Genomic DNA, 21,176 nt, shown 5'->3' on the forward strand with positions numbered 1-21,176 from the left:
TTAGTGGTCATGAATGAAGTATTTATTGTCCAGCGTACCCCCACCACTTCACACAGAATCAGCACTTTGACATTGAACCCGGTCATCCCCTAGCAGACGGGTTAACAAGTCAGCCGAGGTTCAGCCAATCGTGGAGCAGCACACTGACGTCATGACATCTGCAGCTCATAGAGATGAAAGCTTCCCCAGATAATTTCATGTCCACAACCTCCAAGTAGACAGGCAGCTAAAGATAACACAGCAGTATTATATCGGTGGTGGAAGAAGTACTCAGATATTTAACTTAAGTAAAAGTAGCACTACTACAGTGTAGAAATACTTACAAGTAAAAATTCTGCATTCAGTTAAAGTATTAGCCTCAAAATATAGCTAACTTCCCAAAAGTAAAAGTACTCATTATGCAATGGCCCATTACAGAATGATATTTATTATATTATTGGATTATAATCATTGATGCATTATTGTGTAGGCTTGCATCACTTTAATGTTTCAGCTGTTAAATGTAGGTCTAATTTTAATGTATTTACTGCTGGGCAACTTGTAATCAATAATGTCTTATATTAACTTATGATAATAAATAATCATTTATTTGTTGATTATATTTTGTATAATTTATCTGAATCTGAAAAGTAACTAAACTTTGCAGACTGTAGTGGACTAAAAAAATAGGCTACAATCTTTCCTTTCCTTCTGAACTGTAGTGGAGTTTAAATATACAGTAGCAGAAAATGGAAATACTACTACACAATTGTACTTAAGAACAGTGTGAATGTAGTTAGTTAGTTTCCACCAAGTGCATTACATGTATTAATGAATCAAAAACCAAATGTGCTGCTCCATAATAGTTGTTTATAAAGTGTGTTACTTGCAGTCACTAAGTGGGGACCACAGGGACACTGTAGGACCATTAAGGTCCACGGACCACAGTTTGGGAACTGTTTGGCTGGTGCTCAAAACTAAGAACACAGACCATAGACAGACTATAAAACACCAAACCCATCAAATAAACCACAGACCCAACACACACACACACAGACTGAAGAGAGAGCGACTCTACTCCTCTTGTTTTCCAACCAAACTACTGCACCGACCCTCGTAACAACCCTCTGAATGGAGACGCTGTTATTGATCACACAGTCAGCGCTGTGGGACTGCCTCTCTGTGGGACCGGGTCTTTGATGTTGTGCAGGCTGATCACAGATCAGATACACGCGCTTCAGATCCATAAAGCCACCCCCTCCCTCTCTCTCCCTCCCTCTCTCCCTCTCTCTCTCTCTCTCTCTCTCTCTCCCTCTCTCTCTCTCTCCCTCCCTCTCCGCCTTTGATCTGAGCGCTCAGTTTGTCCTCGGTGATCCGCCGCTGCTGTGTTGAGCTGGGCCGGGGCAGCAGCGCTGACATGGTGAGCAGACCGGTGCGGGAAACACACCACCACACCTCTCACCGGTCTGCTTTCGACTTTTAACAACCAACACTTTGATCAACAACAGGCTCCTTTTTAGCAGGTAAGAAGAGCTTTTTTTTTTTTTTTTTTTTTTAAATTAGTTATGGACATTCACATAATGCGCTTACAAGCCTTTGGTTAATATCAGAACACAAGGCATAACAACAAACCTCTTGTCCTTAAATGCATATTAAACTTATTATTCTAGCGACACAGTGCAGTGAACGGACGATAATGTCGCTTTACAGTCACGAGTTGGTTGATACAGGCGCTTTACACCTATTATACGGATATTATATTGGTTTTTAGTTGAGGATGTTGTCGACATGGTGATAGTATTATGATACTTTTTATGTAATGGTCCTATAACAACTGTACAGTGTAGTTCTGGACGCTGTCAGCGGACTGTCGCTGCGGCTGATGGGACTTTAATCAACCAGCGTCAATTAACTGTGTTACACTGTGCACGTGCGTGTGGTTGATTAGCGCCTCTCAGCCTGTACCTGCTTTATTATACATTACATAGGCGTTTAACCCCTTAACATCCACTTCCCCCCTTTTATTACCCTGTAACTGTTGTTGCTCTAAGGTTGGAGATGTGAGCTTGTTCCTCACTGTCTGACATATATATTGTGTATAATAATTCACAATTATAGCTGTATTGATGTTTACAAGTTAAATATTAAAACCAAAGACTGTCAGTTTTATTGTTTTACTTGAGGAAATTTAACCCAGCCAAATATTATTTTCTTGACAAATCATTATTTTATGGAGCGAAAACGATAAAATAACACACTTACATACTCTGTTTTGTTGTTTTTTTCAGCTGCAGGCAAGTGGCTGATCAAAATGGTCTGGATGCTTCAACGCACCTTCACACTTCTACTGGCTCTGCATGTCATACATTCAACTCTGGTACGTGTTTCACCAATTTTTTTAAACTTTGAACACAAGCAAGTGAGAGAATGTAGTGTTCCTGATTTGCTCACTACTTTTTATTAACCCAGGATTTATTATTATTGTGTGTATTTCTTGTCGGTTGTAGTCTTGTAAACATTTACAAGGGGAGCATACTGAGTGAATAAGAACATTTTCTTCTCCATTTAATTATATTCTACTCTGTTTTATTTGAGTGCTAAAGTCCATTCTTGACTGAGGGTCAAGTGAGTGTTTTAATAAAAAAAATCTTTACTTGAGGTCCACTTACTAGCTTTCTCTGAAGCTTTCCACAGCATTTCACACCTTCTCCATGACAACTGAGCAAACCCCTACTTTAAGTAACTAAAGTTAACTGCGGAGGCTACAAAACTCTTCGTTTTTGCACAAACTGCACACATGAACTTGAACTGCACTGCATGCCAGTGTTGAACAGGTACCTGCTCACACAGTGGCATCTTTAAAACACTTACTGGTAACACTGACAATGCCGAGTATCATTTTACCTTTATCCACTGCACTGTGCTGATTGTATTTGCTATTTGTGTCCTAGTTTCTGGTTTTGGTGAGCCCTGTATTGTTCCTTTTGACTTGATTTTGAACTTGATTCTGGGGCTGCAACTATGCAGTTTTCCCACAGGGCTCATTAAAGTTTCATCTAATCTCAACCCAACAGTATCAGACTTGTTTTCAAGAAGAGTCCAAGGCGGGGGTTGATCCCCTTAAACTATTATAAAAGATTATGATGCATAGCTCCGGATTCGCTCTGCTTTCTCTGTTATGGATGAAAGTGGTGATGAAATGCAGGAATCTCTAACTTTCACCAAATGACTGTCCCTCTCAGATTCCTGTGAGGGCCGAGGAGACCAGAGAATGCAGAGAACAGGAGTACAAGGACCGGTTTGGGAACTGTAAACCCTGCAAGCAGTGTGATGCGGGACAGGAGCTGTCAAAGGTTGGGACAAAGTTGTTTTGGACCCATTCTGGATTTTTTTTTTATCACCTTACCTGAATTAACTTTAGTTTTAATAGAGAAGTCTGATGTTCTGCGTTGACTCAGGAGCATTTTCCACCGAGCTGCTAAAAGGAAAAAGTATTGTCACTTGTTTATTTAGGAAAAGGAAAGTGTAGTAACACAAGGGATTCATAACAGGTCAGTTGAATCAACTTCCTTAAGCTGAAAAAAAAGTTGGATGGATTATTCCTGTGGTGAAAAAAAAAACTGTTGAGTTCATGACAAGAATGGACATCACTGTTTAGAAAAGTGTATCTTATCCAGAGAACCAACGTTATTTATTACTTCCTCTCTTTCATGCAGAGAACAGCCAAGCCGATATTAGCTTTTGTAGAACACCGACCCTTCTTTAATCAGTCACACCCATACTTTTGACCTTCTGCAGCTGAATGGCTTCCATTGTTTTTCCCCATTGCACCCTGTCCAACTTATTGTCTTCACTGTTTGAAGCAAACCATGCCTAAGCTTGCTGCTCTCTCGACTGGGAATACAGTTTTTTCCACCACCTTAGCCACAGGTTTTGTGTGCTTTGTACAAACAGGCCTCTATAGTGTCAGCAAAGGCTTTCTTCTCTGGCAGCAGTTATGTACCTACCTTTGCAAGTGTAGGCATTGATGTAAAGGTGAGTGAAGTATAATCACTGAATCATTTTGTGGCAAACAAACATAAGAAACTATTTTACTTTCTTGTTTTAATAATTTAATAGTAAATAATGGTACACTGCAAAACCTTTACATCTTAAAAAGTATGTTTTTGTATCATATGCTGCTTTGCTAAATATTATTACATAAAATGACTAGATTATTCTACCTGTGCAGTTCAGTTATATTGGATTGGCACATTTCCCCCTTTTTTTTAAAGCACAATCTGTAAAAAACAAAAAAAAACAAACAAAAAAAACAAATAAATAAAGTAATTACAACCCATCAAGTTGGACCCTGTTGTTATGATATAAGTGAGAGGTCCTTTAATACTTTTACTGTAATACACAGACTGGCAAACACTATAACACCCCATTTATATCGACGGTGATCAACTAAATATTGGAAACACTTTACAGTATAATGCAGTACAGATTAACAGGCCCCTGGAACGACCATGAAGTTGAATCAAAACAGATTCAAACAAAAACTGAACATTATAACCTTGAATGTAGGATTTATTGCAGGGCTGTTGTTTTAGACTAGCTGGGTAATATATGAGAATATACATGTTATTTATATAGGCAAAAGATACTGATGGGTCTAAGAATATAAAATCGGACTCGAAGTTAGGATAGTTTTGTCCTCACAACTTAATTTCAGTTTATGGCAGCCTTAAGTAAACAATATTCTGCAATAGAAAGACTGGTAAACAGACTCTAGGTGGGTTTACACTCCACTACATCTTTGAGTACTGGTGAAAAAAACTCTGTATCACCCTTGACATCTGTTGCACACATGCATTTAAGCCTGGTTGCCTTTAATCTCAGTGCACACAGACATGCACTCTGTGGTTGGTAATACGCTTCAGTAGTCCTCGTGTTCCTCTGCCAGCTCAACAGGCATGAATGCTGCTAGCCACCCTGGGGTCCTGGTTAATAATTGGCTGCCTCATTCTTTCTCTGAAGGTAGCGGGATGTCGGCTCACAGTGGAGACCTAGGCCTGCACTCAGAGAAACTTTCCCAGAGACACAACTTCTGATCTGAGCACTGTGTAACCAAGACGGTCTGTCCATATTCTGAAAGCAGGACGGACTGTTCGGAGGGAAGCAGACTTTTGGAGTCACTCTGTGCAGCTGCCATAGAGATCCCAGAGGAATGTGCCCCAGTTTGCTCTGGAAGTTTGCCTCTGGAAGCCGCTCTTAGGCGGACTGACAAACATCAATTAGCCCCTTCACACTAACTGTAGCTAAAAGAACCACCCACACAGAGGGGCCGTCCATTAAAAGCACTTATTCTCTTTCAGACATATTTCATTCTAGGTTTCATTCATAGGAAGTTGCATAGTCTCTTGTGTGGTGTCAGGCATGAAGGAGAAGGGGTGAATTGCTTTCCAGTGCATGCTGGACAACTGCCAGTGGCAAAAAAGGCAAGAACACAACTTTGATGTGTCAACATCTTGTAGTATGTAGCAAGAGTATAACATTTCCTTCGGCCACACTCCCAGGGCAAAGGACTTCTGCAAAGGCTAAAGAGAGAGACAGAGGTGCAAGGAGTGTATAAGCAGCAGAAGGCTCACATTAGCATTAGCTGAATTGTGAGGTATTAAAAGAGACAGGGAAACTAAAGGAGTGTATTTTGTCCCACACAGAACACCGCTTTAACTAACATGCATTGTTTTCAGCGTTGTTTCATTACCAGATCAGATGACTGGCCACCCCCTGTGTGATTCCCTCCTAATCTCAGAAATATCTCTGCGTCTGAACATGCTTCAGGTTCCAGCCAGCTCTCCCCTCTCTCGCCGCTCCTCTCCCCTCCACACTGCTGTTATGCTTGGCAGTCTCAACCAAACTAGATCAGGAGATAGGACAGGGAAATGGGATGTTAAGCATTTGCTTTTTTTGGATGGCTTTGACGTGAAATCACCTTAAAGTACAAATGCTTTGTTTTGTCTCATGCATTTGAATATTAGACACATAATCCAAGATTGAACCTGCAGAGCAACATACAAATATTGTCCCTCAATTGCTAGCAGATGTATTAGTGAGTATATTTGCCTCCTTTCATGTGTATGTGTGTTTTGAGTTATTTTGCCATTATTATTGTATTGTGTTTAACAGACTGAATATGTATTATGTTGATATTGGGGGCTGTTTTATGATAGTAATGTGTTGGGAAAGGCTCATGCATTGCTCTCCTATTCATATAATAATAACTTCAGCACTGACAGATAACCACAGAGTACAGTCTTTCTTTCGAGAAAAAATCAGGGTGTCAGCTCAGTTGAGCTTTGTTAGCAGGGATAAAAGAAGAAAGAGATAATTCCTTGATGATCTGTGCTGCCTGGAGCAGAGGGGCAGAAGTTGGCTGCATTCTCCTTTTGTTTCAGTGCTCTGACCTGCTCGTGTCTACGTGGCATCAGCCCCCATCCTGCCATGTGGTGCCCCACAGGCAGAGCCTGTGCCAGTGCTGAGCTTAACGGGCATGAATTGTCCCCGGGCCCCTTCCTTCATGTGGAAGTGGGTCACAGAACCACTGTGAGGTACCCTGCAGTGGCTGGGCCTACAGTGCTTTCTTAAGGACCAGTTTTAGGGTTCAGTGCTGTGGTAGTTTTCCAGCCTCCCCTGGCTCAGTCTGAGCTTCATTCCCCTCAGACAGCCAAGATCATGGCTCGCAACAGTGGGTGGCTGAGTCTTCTTTATTCTGCCTTTCCCCTCTTTATCACTCATCAGCCACCCCCTCTCTGTTTCTCACTCTCTCTATGTCTTTCCCTACTTCTCCCCCCCCCACCACCTACACTGTTCCCTGCCCTGCCCTGCCCTGCTTGAGAGCAAGACCTTATATGGAGAGTTCATAACAACAGCTGCAATACTCCAGCCCTCACTGGACCACCTCAGGCCAGGCCTGGCCCAAGGGTTCAATGTCAGCCTCACATGTGTTTGGCTGGAAGGCCTGAAATCCTCATCTTCTGTCCCAACTCTGCGGTGCCATCACACGATCACATCCTTGCCTCTAACCGCCCGTTTCATTTCTCGCCAGCCTGCTTCCCCAAACCCAACCCCCATATCAGACTCTTGTGCCCACATTCCAGCAGGTCTACATGCCCGGGCAGTGAAATGGGACACGGGCGAGGAGAGAAGAGAAGAGAGAAGCCCTGTTTGAAGCTGGCCTTCACTTTAATGATATATGAGCACTCTCCCACTCCCCCTGTCTATGCCTTTGGCTTTGGATTGCAGTGTGGCAACACTGGACAACAGGGGGCAGCTGCTACGGAGCTGATAATGAATTATCAATGTATGATGTCATCCCTGCAGGGTCTTTTCACTCAGTGCGGTATACAGTAATATCAGCTGTCATCTAAATGTCATTGAGGTCAAATAATTTTTAGGGAGTTTGTAAAGAGACAAAACAAGACTAACACTGCCAGATGGAAATGAGCAGCCAGAGTAATGCACGTGTGGCTAATTTAGTGTTTGGGTTCCTCTCACCAGAAATATTACCTTGATTGTTGACTTGATTGTTCCTATATTGCCAGTTGTTGTACAGAATAATGTTAAATCTGAAAAAGAGTTAATCTGCCTCTGAAATAGATAACATAACTCTTATAACCAAACAATATACACACTTTATCTCCTGTCTGTGTTATATATATTCTGTCTATCTACTTTATGTCCTTCTTAAAAATACAAAAATGTCTTTAATAATCTACATTTTGCTTGGTTCAGGTGAACAGATCCTCAAAAGGTGGTTCAGCATTAGATCAGTCACACAGTAGTAGGAAGCTGTGCTTTTTAAGTGCACTTCCAATTGTTGAACACAAAAAGAGTATTCATCTTATTTTCTCCATATACCTCTCCATAATCCTTGCCCCCTTCCTGAAGCGTTTCCTTTGCTTGCTGGCCTCTCAATCAACGGGACACTCACTGAGTCTGCTTGGAGAGGGAGTCACACAAAAACGCAGCAATAAACTTGCAATAATACAACAGTGGGTGTCCCTCAGGGCCTTTATTATTCAAATGCCTGGCCTTTCTGGGTCTTGCAGCGGAAGGCAGCTCATTCATACTGAGAGAGTCAGGGAGATTATTGCCAGTGTAAGATGGACTCTCAAAAGAGGCAGACCATTGTTCTCCTCTGATCCCGCGAGCCAAGATCATTCTTTAATTCCAGACCCCCGGTAGTCCACATTCAAACCCTCTTTTCACCAGCTGCACATCTCCCCAAACCACCGACCCCACCTCTTACCCGGTGTATTTCTCTCGTTAATCCCCCCAGGAATGTGGCTTTGGTTATGGAGAGGATGCCCGGTGCGTGCCCTGCCGGAGCAGTCGCTTCAAGGAGGACCGGAGCCTACAGAAGTGCAAGCCTTGCCTGGACTGTGGACTCATCAACCGCTTCCAGAAGGGCAACTGTTCCACCACCAGCAACGCCGTGTGTGGCGACTGTCTGCCGGGGTGAGAGGACAGACACCAACACAGCTTTAATATGTAACACTATGAACTGAATTTGTGCATGTTTGCTGCTCATATGTTCTTGAAAGCTCTGAAGGTTAAAACATGTAATTTTGTGTCTTCACCAGATATTACAGGAAGACAAAATTAAGTGGTTTCCAAGACATGGAGTGTATACCTTGTGGGGACCCTCCGCCTCCTTATGAGCCTCACTGTAAGCACCTTTCCTTTCTTTTACCTCTTCTAACAGTTGGCCTCACATCAGTGGGACATTTCGTTAAATCTTCCCATGAATACAGGCTATTCATCCATGCCCACAATAGGTGATGTTTTAAGATGAAACAACAGGGATACAATAGTTTAAAAGCAAACATCACCAGCTACAGCACACTATTGAACTCCTAGCCAAATCCTACTAGAACCAAAACTCAGGCTGCAGTGCCACAACAAAGCCTGCACACATACAACATGCCAGCACAAGGTCCTTAGAGTAACCAGAACCACAGCCTTTAAAGGGTGGAGCGAGCCATAGTTCATTCACTAAGTCTCACTGAGCCGAGCAGCTATGCTATATGTGCAAATAAATACTTGGATTTACAAGCCGAGCAGTTGAAAAGCTGAAATTGATACCCGCTAACATAATGCTGGATTTACTAACACTGGATTATATTAGCTCAGAACACGTCACTCATATTCAGCACTCAATTTAGATTACATGAGCAAACTTCCCTGAACAAAACCTCCATTGAGAAATTCTAGACAAAATGACACTTCAAAAAAACAATTGACTGCACTGTTCTAAGTGGTTTTGTTTCAGCACCAAGGTAAACGCGACAGGGAGTGTGCCAGTTAAAGCAGCGCAATTTATTACCTTTTGTACAGATGCATTATGCAAGAAGAAGACAGGAGGTGTGTTACAGTATGTTCACAGAGCCGGGCTCACATTCCAGTAGGATACAGATCCAATTAACTTCTGTCTTCCGGCCATTATAAGTAGTTAAGTACAACCTTATGATTTCAGGTTTCCACATAAAACCAACAGGCGAGTGAACTTATACCTTTGGTAATTGAGTGTGACTTCCTGATGGCAGAGGAGGCTGCAGCTGTTTTGGAGGAGACTTTTGGCAGCATGAGCATCAGAGCAGTCCTAGCCAGGGTTAGCACGCCCATGTTAAATAAATGGAGACAGCTCTGGGATATCGGACAGCTAAAAAAAAAAAAAAAAAAACTTGTTCGCTCTTTGCTCACAAATGTAAAGAATCAAGATTTCATCAGACCATCCACTGTTTGTTTGGTTTTTAATTTAGGGTCTTTCTCTGTCTAGATTTTGAGAATATATTGTTGCAAACAGTGTTACTGTTTGTGTAATGAACGCCGGCCTTGGGACAACTGGCCTCCCTCTGTCTGCTCATTTGTCCATTTGTGCAGCTTCCCGTTTTGATACTGGAGGAGGCCAGCGAAACAAAATGGCCATTGTGTCTGAGAACATAGCTGGTAGTTAGCTCCTACAGGGACTCTCAGTGGAGCATTTCCAAATGTTTGAAAGTCTTGCTCCCTCCCTCCAGTATTATCTTGAGGAGGGTGGTGAAAACTTAAAGGGCAGATCATTCTAATAGGCCACACTGGCCCGGGGCAACGGTGCAGCTGTGCAGGGGAGGCAGTCGCCGTCTGGGGTGGACTGTAAATCTCAAACCACCCCCTCCTTTCTTCTCCTCCCTTTCCCCCAGTGGCTTTTTGGAGCCGAGTAAAAACGAGATTGTGTTTTATGGATTCCTTCAGCCTCTTTAATGTGTTTCATCTGCTGGAGTTTTTCACTGTCACGGTAGATCTCAGAGACTGGACCAATCTAACACACAGAGGTTGCAGACAGATACATGCGCACACTCAAACAAGTAGAAAGAATCCTACCTGCTGTTTGTAGCTTATCCCAGTATTGCAATCTATTACTTTTCCAACCGGATCTACACTAAATCAGATAGGAAGTTTATCTTTCTTGTTCAAATGCAGCATAGAACATCTTTAATATTTTAAAGCAGGATATTTCTGTTTTCACAAATTAAATATTTTCAAGAAATGGTGCAAATTCTGGCCTCCATATGCTACTGAAAGGTTTTTAAATAGAACAGAGCTTGTGATGGAGACTGGCCAAAAACTGTCCCTCTTGATAACCCCAACGCTCCATCTTGTAACGTAATGCAAACATATTCTGCATTCTCTCCTACGGCGTGCTCACTGACTTCAAAGGATCACACAATCAATTCTCACCACTGATGGCACAAAACATACCAGACTAGCAAGGTACAGGAAACATGCCTCACTAGAGTTGCCTGCCAGCAATACAAACCCGAACTTCAACAGTCAAAAGTCTGTTAACAAAAGCCACTCAAATGTCAGCAGCTGTAACGATCAGGTTATTCTCACTGCTTTTTTAATAAAGTTATCATGCAATTATTAAACCACAACAGTAAAGCATAATGATGTTTGGTGTTGCCACATTACAAGAGGAGACGATTGTAAAATGTTTTGCCACAAATGCAACACCCTGGGTGTTATGAATCATTCCAGCATGATTATATAGTTTATTTAAAAAATAATGCAAAATGGTGTTTTAATATGTTGTCTGTTGTACCTGCTAGTTTTTGTGTAGAATATATTTGCATCTCGAGAAGATTCTCTAGAGCAGACGCTGTTGAACTAGTTGAAGAAACTGAATAATTTATGATAAAAAATGTAAGGGAATAACAGATTTTAAGATGCACATCTCCTTGAACTAAACTCAAACATTTTATATTCTGTCTGAAATGGATCCACTTATCAAGTTTTTTTTTTGAACTATATATATATATATGTGAATATAAAATACTGTTCACAGCTCTAAACTATATACACCAAAAAATGTAAAATGTTCTCTTTTTTGTTATTCAGAGTTTTGTGTAAAACCGTGCGTAGTTCTCCTAAAGAGCCTCTTAAAAGAGTTTGTACAGACAAAAGTCAACGATCCTTCTGAGGTGTAAAGAAGTGCTGCTTTTATTTGGAGTATGTGGCTTTCCATAAAGTCAACAGGCGGGGAGTCTATGAAAGGCTGTGGTTTATTGGTCTGGTTTGTGTGGAGATAATATCAGCAGGTGAGGTTTCTTCAATGGGCTAGTGTTTATCTGTGTTTGCTGCAGCTGCTGGGCCTCTGATAACAGGCTGCCTTTGTGTCGTGGGGCAGATGATGCTCACCTTGGATGAGTTGAGTTTGACCTTGACAATGAAGACCGAATGTAAACACAATGGTCAGATGTTACATCTATGGACCACCAATACAATACAGACTCAAAAACACACTCTTTGTGTATCTGTAGATTATTATGGTAATCCCTGTTAAGGAAACTCATTAAGTCTTAAACTTCAATATAAAACAAGGTGGTGTGACACCTGGTCACTGTGAGAAAGAACACACCATTGTTAGTAATAATTATGTTTAATATACTCTTTGTTGTTAATACTGAGAGAATGCCTCTGTCGCTCTACTGTGATTTAATGTCCCTTTATGTCTCAACAGGTGATACTTTTTCAGTGTGATCAGTAGGATTAAATACAAAGAAAAACTTATCATCTTAATTGTACACAGAGGCCTTTAATACAAATACCTTTATATAAACTTAATCATTTAGACTTGCAGTGATTTTAGATCTGTCTGGATATTGGCAGTCAAAACTGTTTTTAATATTTGGCACAGGAATGTGGCAGTATCTTAAATGATAAGTAATACGTTTTTGTATGCACTTTTCAGTGCTTTATATCAAAACACTCCTTTATTGTGCCCTCTGGGTCAAACAACGTTTTGCAACACTGCTTTGAAATTTCCTTTTTTTTCCCTTAGAAGGAATGTTAAAATACCCTTATCCCCTATCTGGCTGAATAAAAAAAAAACTGCCCAAAGCTAAAGTAATGTTTACATTGCATAACAAAGAGCTCTTGGATGTGAAAAGGTTGAAACCAGTTCCCTTTATGATTAATGTACTGTAAAGCAAACAGCAAGGCTAACTGAAAAAGATTTTGTCAAACAAAAAGTCATTCGTTATATTTGCCATATTCATCAACAACCTCTCTCACAGTCAATTTAGTTGTTAACTGCTCTATGTTTCACAGTATTATACCTGCATATTTGTCATGTTTGCTCTGCAGTAGCCCACACCCTCTTTATCATACATACATTGATCAGGAAAATTATATTTGATTACTGATAATGATCAGAGACAATTATGTTAAGCTACATGTATTTAGCCTCAGAGAGAAATGTCAGTCAACTTGAGAATTCAGGCGTGCTACTGTTTCTCCTCCAACTCCCTCTTAAAGCTACACACCAGAGACTGAGGTTGACATACGGCTCACATGCTGATGTAACACTGCTCCCTGATGAGCCACTCGTTCTCTGTATACAGTTTCTGTGTGACAAGCAGCTGCAGAGGATCAGTATGTGCTGCTGCAGATACTGCTGGTTTAAATTGTTCATAACCCAATCACTCCGAGTACATCAGAAAGCTAAATGATTTGTTAACGTTATGATTCAGTCTCAACCTGTAGTCAGAAAGAAAGACTTGTTGCTTAGCCGTACAATCCTAGAAAAGTTGTTTTCATTTGAAATTACACGTCACCTATTAAAGACTGAGTGATGTCTCCTCGACAGGAATGTGAGGGATTTATTTGAGTGGTATTTTCCCCCTCAGGGTATGTATCAATGGGTTATTGTGATTTTATTAGTGTTAAAGGGCCAATTGTAAATAAGAGCTAAATTCACACACAGAACTTAAGAGTATAAGACTCAATCATTAAAAATTTGCATTTTGTGTTTGACTCCTCATTATACTTGAAAATGCAGGCCCTTTTCTAACTGTTTTACATATATTACCAATGAAAACAAGCCTTAAATCTTCACTATAATCAACATTTGTATATTAACAATGGATTAAATGCCTTTGTGTAATGTAAAAGTAAACAGAAAAGTATAACCTGATACATTTTAGCGTATTTCAGCTCAGTGTTTTGTTTTTTACGCTGGTTGGCGGTTTTCAGCAAAAAATCTCTGATAAACAAACATGTTCGCCATAACAACCTAATAAGGTGATAATATATTAAAGTTATGTTTATAGCTTGTTTAACTTTCCAAGTGGATAAAAAAGAAAGTTTGAGAGTGATTTAAAGTTCCAGTTGTGTTTTGAATTTTGCTACTCTTTCATTTGCATTTGGATCCCTTGTCCCTTTATCTCTGATGAGTGCTTGAAAGGATAATTACATGTAGCTGAAGCCAGTTCTTTTTCAAACAAGAGTGCCAGTATATCTCTCTTACATTGGGATATCTACCGTTAAGCCGTATTAAACCCTGATGTTCTGTATTTGTGGGAACTTGTATAATGAGCAGCATTCTTGAGGCCTAAAGTGTTTATATAAGTGTGTTAAGGGTCCTGAAACAGTGACATCACGTTTCCCCTCGGGCAGGAGGAGAACAGTTAAACAGCAGCTTACTTGTGAAATCAGTGTATGTGCTCACCACACGCACACAATGACACACAATGATACACAAAGTGTAAAAAACACTCCTGGTGTCTGCCCAATCCGTTCTTCTCTCTCCATCAGCCTACACACTCATATCCGACCTGTTTCAAAAGGCTGACCAGCATGTCTGCTTCTTGATTTCAGGGCTGTGTGACTAGCATGTGAGGGAGCCCTGGGGGGAGAAATGTCTGTAAATCATCTTCTGTGGGGAACGAGACAGAGGTAGATAAAGAGAGAATCCACCACAGGCGTTTTCTCTTTGAACTCCTCTGCTTATTTCATTAGACTTTAGCAAAGAGATGACTGGCTCAAGGCTAGAAGGGATAATTTGTCTCACATTACCCGATTCTGTTTGGCTGAGGAGTGTCGGGTAATATGAAGTAACTTCTCCTCGCCATGCGTTATCCCCGGCCTTTTCAACAACTGTTACTCATCAGAGATCAGTTGTTGTGTCTTAAACTCTGAATTTAGGTTGTTTAGTCATCTCCTACCTTCTTTGCAGGCAGCGGGCGTGTGAACCTGGTGCCGCTGCCGTCGGTGGTGACCAGCCCGAGGGACATGGCCCTGGCCGCAGTGATCTGTAGCGCTCTGGCCACCGTGCTGCTGGCCCTGCTCGTCCTGTGTGTCATCTACTGCAAGAGACAGCTGCTGGAGAAGAAGCCCAGTGGTGAGTCTGCAGTCTGAAATTTTTATTTTCAGAATCAGGACAGGTGTGTTTGATAGATACCAAGAAAGAGGTGTCGTTAGTGGCTTCTTTTAAACAATTTACTAATGATTGGTGATTGGTAAAATGTATACAGTCTTCAATGCAGAAGCATGAATTTAGGTTCTCATTTTGACGCTAGGAAGACTTTTTTTTATGCCCCACTGACGCTGCTGTCTATGGAGGCAGTGTATCTTGCACAAGCCAGGTTTGTATGTGGTTCTGTGCAGCCAGCATTGAACTTTGAACCCCCTGTCCCCAAGAGCTGACACTTCAATGCACATCCAGTGAATCCCTAGAACAATTTGTTCTCTAGTTAAGATTTCCATACTTTACCATGTACTCCAAAATGTATTCAGTTATCAAACAGGCCACTTAAAGAAGATATACATGGTGATATACATGGTTGCTTGTGTGCAACTCTATTTCTAAGTGCACTGCCGGGCCTACAATACTGAACTCTTAATGCATCAATGTTGTGCAAGATATATGTATGTTAAAATATGAGTGGCACTTACAGAGCCCTTAATAAGTTAAATAAAGAGTACATTCAGCTGGATGAGCATGATTTCATCGCTCTTTTGTTAACTACGCAAACAGAGTGCCAGTTCATCTGTCAGTTGTGATCTCCAGTGTTAAGCCTTATTAAACCCTGATGTTGCATATTTGTGGGAACTTGTATAATGAGCAGCATTCTTGAGGCCAAAAGTGTGTGAGTATGTGAAACTTCCCGAGGGGAAGAATTAATGACATCACGTTTCCCTGGTAAGCTCACCTGAAACAAAGAGTCTCGTAGAAGTTATCAAGGCGTTACCACTTCTGACCTTTCTCACTGTAATGGTGTAAAGGGAACTTACGAATGAAATATTTTGCCAGTAGCTTCACTCAGTCCAAACATGCACCCCACCCTTCATCCAAGTCGCTACAAAACGCTAACACAGTTGTTTTTTAAATTATACAAAGGAATTTTAATCGGCCTCATGGACCCGAGGGTTGAGACGCATTTCCCAACACATAAGAGAGTTCAGTCAGGTAAACACCACAACCAGAGCTGTGAGGATTTCGCCTGACAGCAGCAATTACTATTCTGTTATTATTCTTAATAGGAAATGAGCATTTTTTCAAAAACAAATGCATCACACATCAGTTATAATTTATAAGCCATTAATAGAGCCAGAGTTTGCATTACTAAGTTGTGAAAAGAGTCTTTGGCTGTTGTTTATCCCTTTTGTTTAGTAATGTAAGTGAAGTCCCAGCAGAACTATGCCGTGGTTGTTAAATGGATACCAGTGGTTGACTGTCTCCCACATGTGTCCTCAGCGGCCTCTCTCAGGTCCCAGGATTGTCCCTACGGTGGCGCAGAGCTATCCTGCCTGGACCCTCGCTGGCTCCATGACTTTCCCCAGAGACCCTGTTGCCAGTGTCACCTGGGCCCCGGACACACCTGTGGTAGGTTGTGCTTCAGACCACAGACATTTCACACTACAGCTGTGTTCTGGCATCAAACCACCAATAACTATAAGTCAAATATTGTATTCTAACAGTACACTGTAGCGTGGCCTAACTTTGCCTTTAGACCAGGAGCTAATGGCAGGTGGGTGAACTTCCATTTGTTTAAAGTTGAATATGTGTGTGTGACGCTCAGGTCCCGTCCACCTGATCCCATCTCTGTGCTGTGATGATAGCTGCAGTCTGGGCCGCAGCCAGGACAACAGTCCCTTCCCATCCCAGATGAGCCTCAGTGACGGGTGAGGAAACTGTGTGCTGATGACGATGAACAAGCACAAAAATGTGACTATATTTTTCGTCCTTTTTAAAGAGTAGTGGGTGGTAGGATAGGATGGATATAAAGCTCACCACCACTGACTCAGGTTGAACAGCTGCAGTTGAACTCCATATTATATGTACATTACTACTGAAATGTCAACACCATGACTACAAACATTGTTCATCCCAGAGGGGAATTAATATAAAACCCTGCAATGAGCAAAGTACTCTGAACTGTACTCTGCGCTGAACCTTTACAGCTGGCTAAGTTAAACTAAACTCAGCATCAATCAACTACTAAAATAAAATTCAAATTATATACTAGGGATGTCCCGATCAAGTTTTACTTTTAACACAGTGCGCAGTGCACACTTCAAGTACATTAAAGTAATTAAAATCAATCCAATGTATATGCTTGCACAGGCAGCCCTACCCACTGCCCCTGCTCTCTCTCACACACACTCTCTCACTCTCACTCTCACACACACACACACACACACTCTCTCACTCTCTCACTCTCTCACACACACACACACACACACACACACACACACACACACACACACACACACACACACACACACACACACACACACACACACACACACACACACACACACACACACACACACACACACACACACACACAGCGGAGGAAACAGCAGAGATAGTTGACGGTGGCTGCATCGTGCATGAGAGCTTCGTGAGTAAAAACAGCTGTGTGACAGCTGACCTTAAACAAAAGATCAGATCAATAAAACTCAACAAAGCAGATACCGATGAGTTTGAAAATGGCTTGATCAGTACCAATACCATTGAGATCAGATCCGGACATCCCTATTATATACGCAACTGCAAGCCCTCACAACTGTAGCTCCACTGGCTGCAGCTGCATTAAACATTATACTGTATACAATAAAACACTTGAAGAATGGAACGTACTTGTGTCAGAATAAAATGAAGATAAAAGAACCTCACATACCACATCACCTTAGACTCTTTGAAGTGCTGAGAACAGAGAGATCTGAAAAGGAAAACACCACAGGGTGTGGCTGTGAACAGAAATTCACTATGATAATAAACACAGCATTCTTTATTCCGCTCCCCAGAAACACAAACCAGAATGAGGAAGGCACCCCGATGCAGCTGGGAGGACGTCCGGAGTCTGTCTGTAAAGAGGCTGCTGGCATGAGAGAGAGTTTAGAGCCTGCAGAGTGTTTGGGGCTGCCTCAGTGCAATGCCGAGCCTGCAGGGAGACTGGAGGTGGAGGAAGAAGAGGAGGATGAAGAGGAAGGGTGCAGGCCAAGGGAGAATTCAGCTGAGAGGACCAGGCAGAGCTACAGTGACACTGTGACGGATGCACTTCTTCCCAAACAGCACTCATCGAGTCAGGAAGGTGAATTGATAAATATGATTTCTTTTTTTAAACATATTTCTACCCTCTGGCGCTCTCTGGATATTAATCAGCTTTTTCTCATCAATAGTTTGCTAGGTGTGTTAAGACACTCCCTTGGCTTTTATAATTAGTTGCCTCAAAGCAAACTGCCAAATGATTCTCTGATTTCTTACAGTGTCAAACAAAGGCCGCATTTCAACTCAAACTACACAGAACGTTTAGTCCATGAACTATTATTCAAGGAACTAAAAGGTTCCTTCCACCACGGTCTAAAGACCTGCAACGATTAGTAAAATGAGTCTGCTGATGTATGAAAAAGCTGTTTTTACACGTCATTTTAAACTATGCAACAAAGATGATACTTGTCTTCAGTCCAAGTCATATGCTTTTCTTCTCTAACTCCACGTCGAAGCGCAACGGACAAAAAAACTAACGAATTTGCGGCTGTGGATTTAAAAAAAAGAAAGGTGGCTGAATAAAATGCTGCAAGTATTTGACCAATCAGAAATGTTCAGTGGTGCAAGCCCCACCCCCAAAGTTCCTGTACTTTCGGAAAGTACTACCCCTCCGAGCCAGGACTTTTTGGGGGGTAAAATAATGTCCCTGGAAGTTAACGTAGTCCCTGGTCTCTGCAGTGGAAACACACTGAGTTTCTCCAAAGGTTCCTGGTCCCTGGGGAAAGTTCCTGCAGTGGAAACCCCGCTAAAGAGGAAAGTATGTGAGAGCAAAACTGCAGAGAATCTCTGAGGGTTGTTTCAAATTTCCCCGTATTCTACTAATTCCTACAGACATGAGAGAACAATCTGAGAGAACAATGCTGCATGTAATTTTCCAACCAATTTTGCAACCATTGTTTTAGAACACTTGTGCTTCTCGTGGGACTAATCTCTCTGTGTGTGTGTGTGTGTGTGTGTGTGTGTGTGTGTGTGTGTGTGTGTGTGTGTGTGTGTGTGTGTGTGTGTGTGTGTGTGTGTGTGTGTGTGTGTGTGTGTGTGTGTGCGCGTGTGTCCATGAAGAGCAACTGGTAAAAGAAACAAGAGATACCACGACTTCTTTGATGTGGACTATCCTGTTTTAAGTCTGCCCCTGGCTCGCTCTGGGTAGATATGTTACTAATCACTACGTGTCTGTGTTCCTCTTCCTGCTCTCTTTCCAGGATGACATGGATTTCTTTGGCTTGTGTTCCACCCTTGAACCACCCTGGACTCAACAACAGCCGCGGCCAGATCCCGTATCAGATTACTCACTAGTCCCCCCCCCCACCCCCCACTGCACCACACACACATACACACACCCACACCCACAAGCAGCAACCACTCTCAAGTGTGGTCACACCGCCTCTTTGAAATGTCTTTGAAATGGACCTCAGAGCCCCTTGTTAAAGGGTCCAAACAGAATATGTACATACACACAAACAAAAGCACTGCTGAGGAAGAGCGAAGCATGAGGGCAAAGGCGTACACACACACACACACACGCACACACGCACACACGCACACAATGTGAACTTGCTGGCCCAGAAGGTGAAATCGAATGAAGTTCAACCATTGAGGAGTACTGACTTGATACTACGGAGCAAAGTGAATCAAAGTGAGCCTCTGCTCTGCCTTGAGAATGTCTTGCATCTTCTCATGTAGGAGGACATAAACTGTACCACTGACCTAGCAGCTGGTGTTATGAAGCTTTTGTGTGTAAAAAAAGTAACAGTTGTAAAATTTGTGGTGTGAAGAAAAGTGTCAAAAGTGATTATGTTGCACATTGAAGACAATCTTGATAGTACGGAACAAGTTAAGACAAGGAATGTTTAAGTGAGTGTTATGTGTTGTAGATACTGTAAAATATTAAATAGGACAATATTTTTGTAACATAGACATGACTGACTATATGTTTGCTTTTCTTTCCCCAGTTATAGTGTTGATGGTTGTGAATGGTCACTCCCACATATTGTTTTTGTAAATAAACCACTTGAACAAGTTTACATACTGATTGACTGAATTACATATTTGTTGAATTCAGTGAATCAAGTGATTTAGTTTATTTAGCTCCATAGAGCCTCTAGTTGGTTTGAGCTCCAAATACTCTGAACCCCTTACCACAATGCAACTCTAGAGTTCAACAATTAGTCAATCAACAGAAAATTAATTACCAACTACTTTGATAACCTAATCTCCTAATCTCTCAGTTTTGGACTGTAGGTAGGTAATTTTCTACATTTTGTAGACGTCAAACTATGATATGACTTTTAATGTAGATTAAGTTTATTCTGAAAAAATATTTAAAGATGAATTATAATTAAATTAATCATCAATTTTAGCCCTACGACTGCACAACATGCCTCCTGAACACCCATGATTTTCAAACAGAGGCGTTTCTCTTATTTAGTCAACCTTCATAGGCATAAATGGGGTGGACAGAATAATAGAAACACCTGTAAGTAGATCTGATATTTCCTTTAAGGGTAATGAATCCCTTTACCAACTTTGTTTCTACATTCAACTGAAGTGCAGCCACAGAGTCTCTGCCGATATAATTTGCCTCAGGTTCACCTGGAAATACATCAGAGGTTAAAAACATCTGAAATGACAATGTAGTCATGTCGGAGACATTTCATATCCAGACAACCGTTACAACTGCTGTGTTGCAGCGTCTTGTGTGGCTAGAGCCACCCAGGTCGCTCAGTCCCTCTCTGATGGCGTGTTCACACCTACAATAACCATGTGAAGCTGCTACTTGCCGTCTGCCTCGGGTCTCATATCTGAGCTAGGCAAGCAAGGACATTGTTACAGGGAGCAGCTGCTCGCATCTGTTGAAACATAGTCTGTCCAGCAGATTGTATATTCTGGAGCGTCTGTGTTAATGTGACCAAACTACAATAGGCCCTGCTTTGGCACAGAGTGAAGCATAAAGTAATTAAATTTTAAAAATAATAAATACTAACTTTCCATAACAATACAACTGACTTATATTTTTACACTATGCTATAACGGCTAAGACAATCCAGATGAGGAATGACCACAACTTTCCAACTTCTGACTGAAAATTCATAACAGAAACTGCTGAATTTTTCTTTTTGACCTCTACCGCACCCAACTCTTCACCTCCTCCTTCCCCCTCAAAACTGACAGACAAAACAGATGGAGCGGTATTAATTTAAAGCCTAAACAATGACCACATGACAGGAAGAGCAGATTAAGTATTCTTCCTCACAATGATTTGATCAGGAAAAAACAATGTTCTGCTGGTATGTGAGCTGAAAATTGATATTTAACGGGGGTATTACTGGTTGTG

At 41.6% G+C, this 21,176-nt stretch overlaps 1 protein-coding gene across 1 annotated transcript; it reads left to right on the plus strand.

The window, feature by feature from the left end:
- Positions 1 to 1,023: 1,023 nt before the first annotated feature.
- On the plus strand, positions 1,024 to 19,866 carry tnfrsf19 (tumor necrosis factor receptor superfamily, member 19). The gene is made up of 10 exons (XM_051397135.1): positions 1,024 to 1,502; positions 2,268 to 2,356; positions 3,222 to 3,332; positions 8,306 to 8,484; positions 8,610 to 8,695; positions 14,525 to 14,689; positions 16,046 to 16,174; positions 16,371 to 16,473; positions 17,602 to 17,888; positions 19,045 to 19,866. The coding sequence occupies exons 2-10, from the start codon at positions 2,291 to 2,293 to the stop codon at positions 19,047 to 19,049; spliced, it is 1,131 nt and encodes a 376-aa protein (XP_051253095.1). The 5' UTR covers positions 1,024 to 1,502; positions 2,268 to 2,290; the 3' UTR covers positions 19,050 to 19,866.
- Positions 19,867 to 21,176: the final 1,310 nt, after the last annotated feature.

Source organism: Dicentrarchus labrax, unplaced genomic scaffold (assembly GCF_905237075.1).
Source record: "Dicentrarchus labrax unplaced genomic scaffold, dlabrax2021, whole genome shotgun sequence".
Taxonomy (NCBI): Eukaryota; Metazoa; Chordata; class Actinopteri; family Moronidae; genus Dicentrarchus; species Dicentrarchus labrax.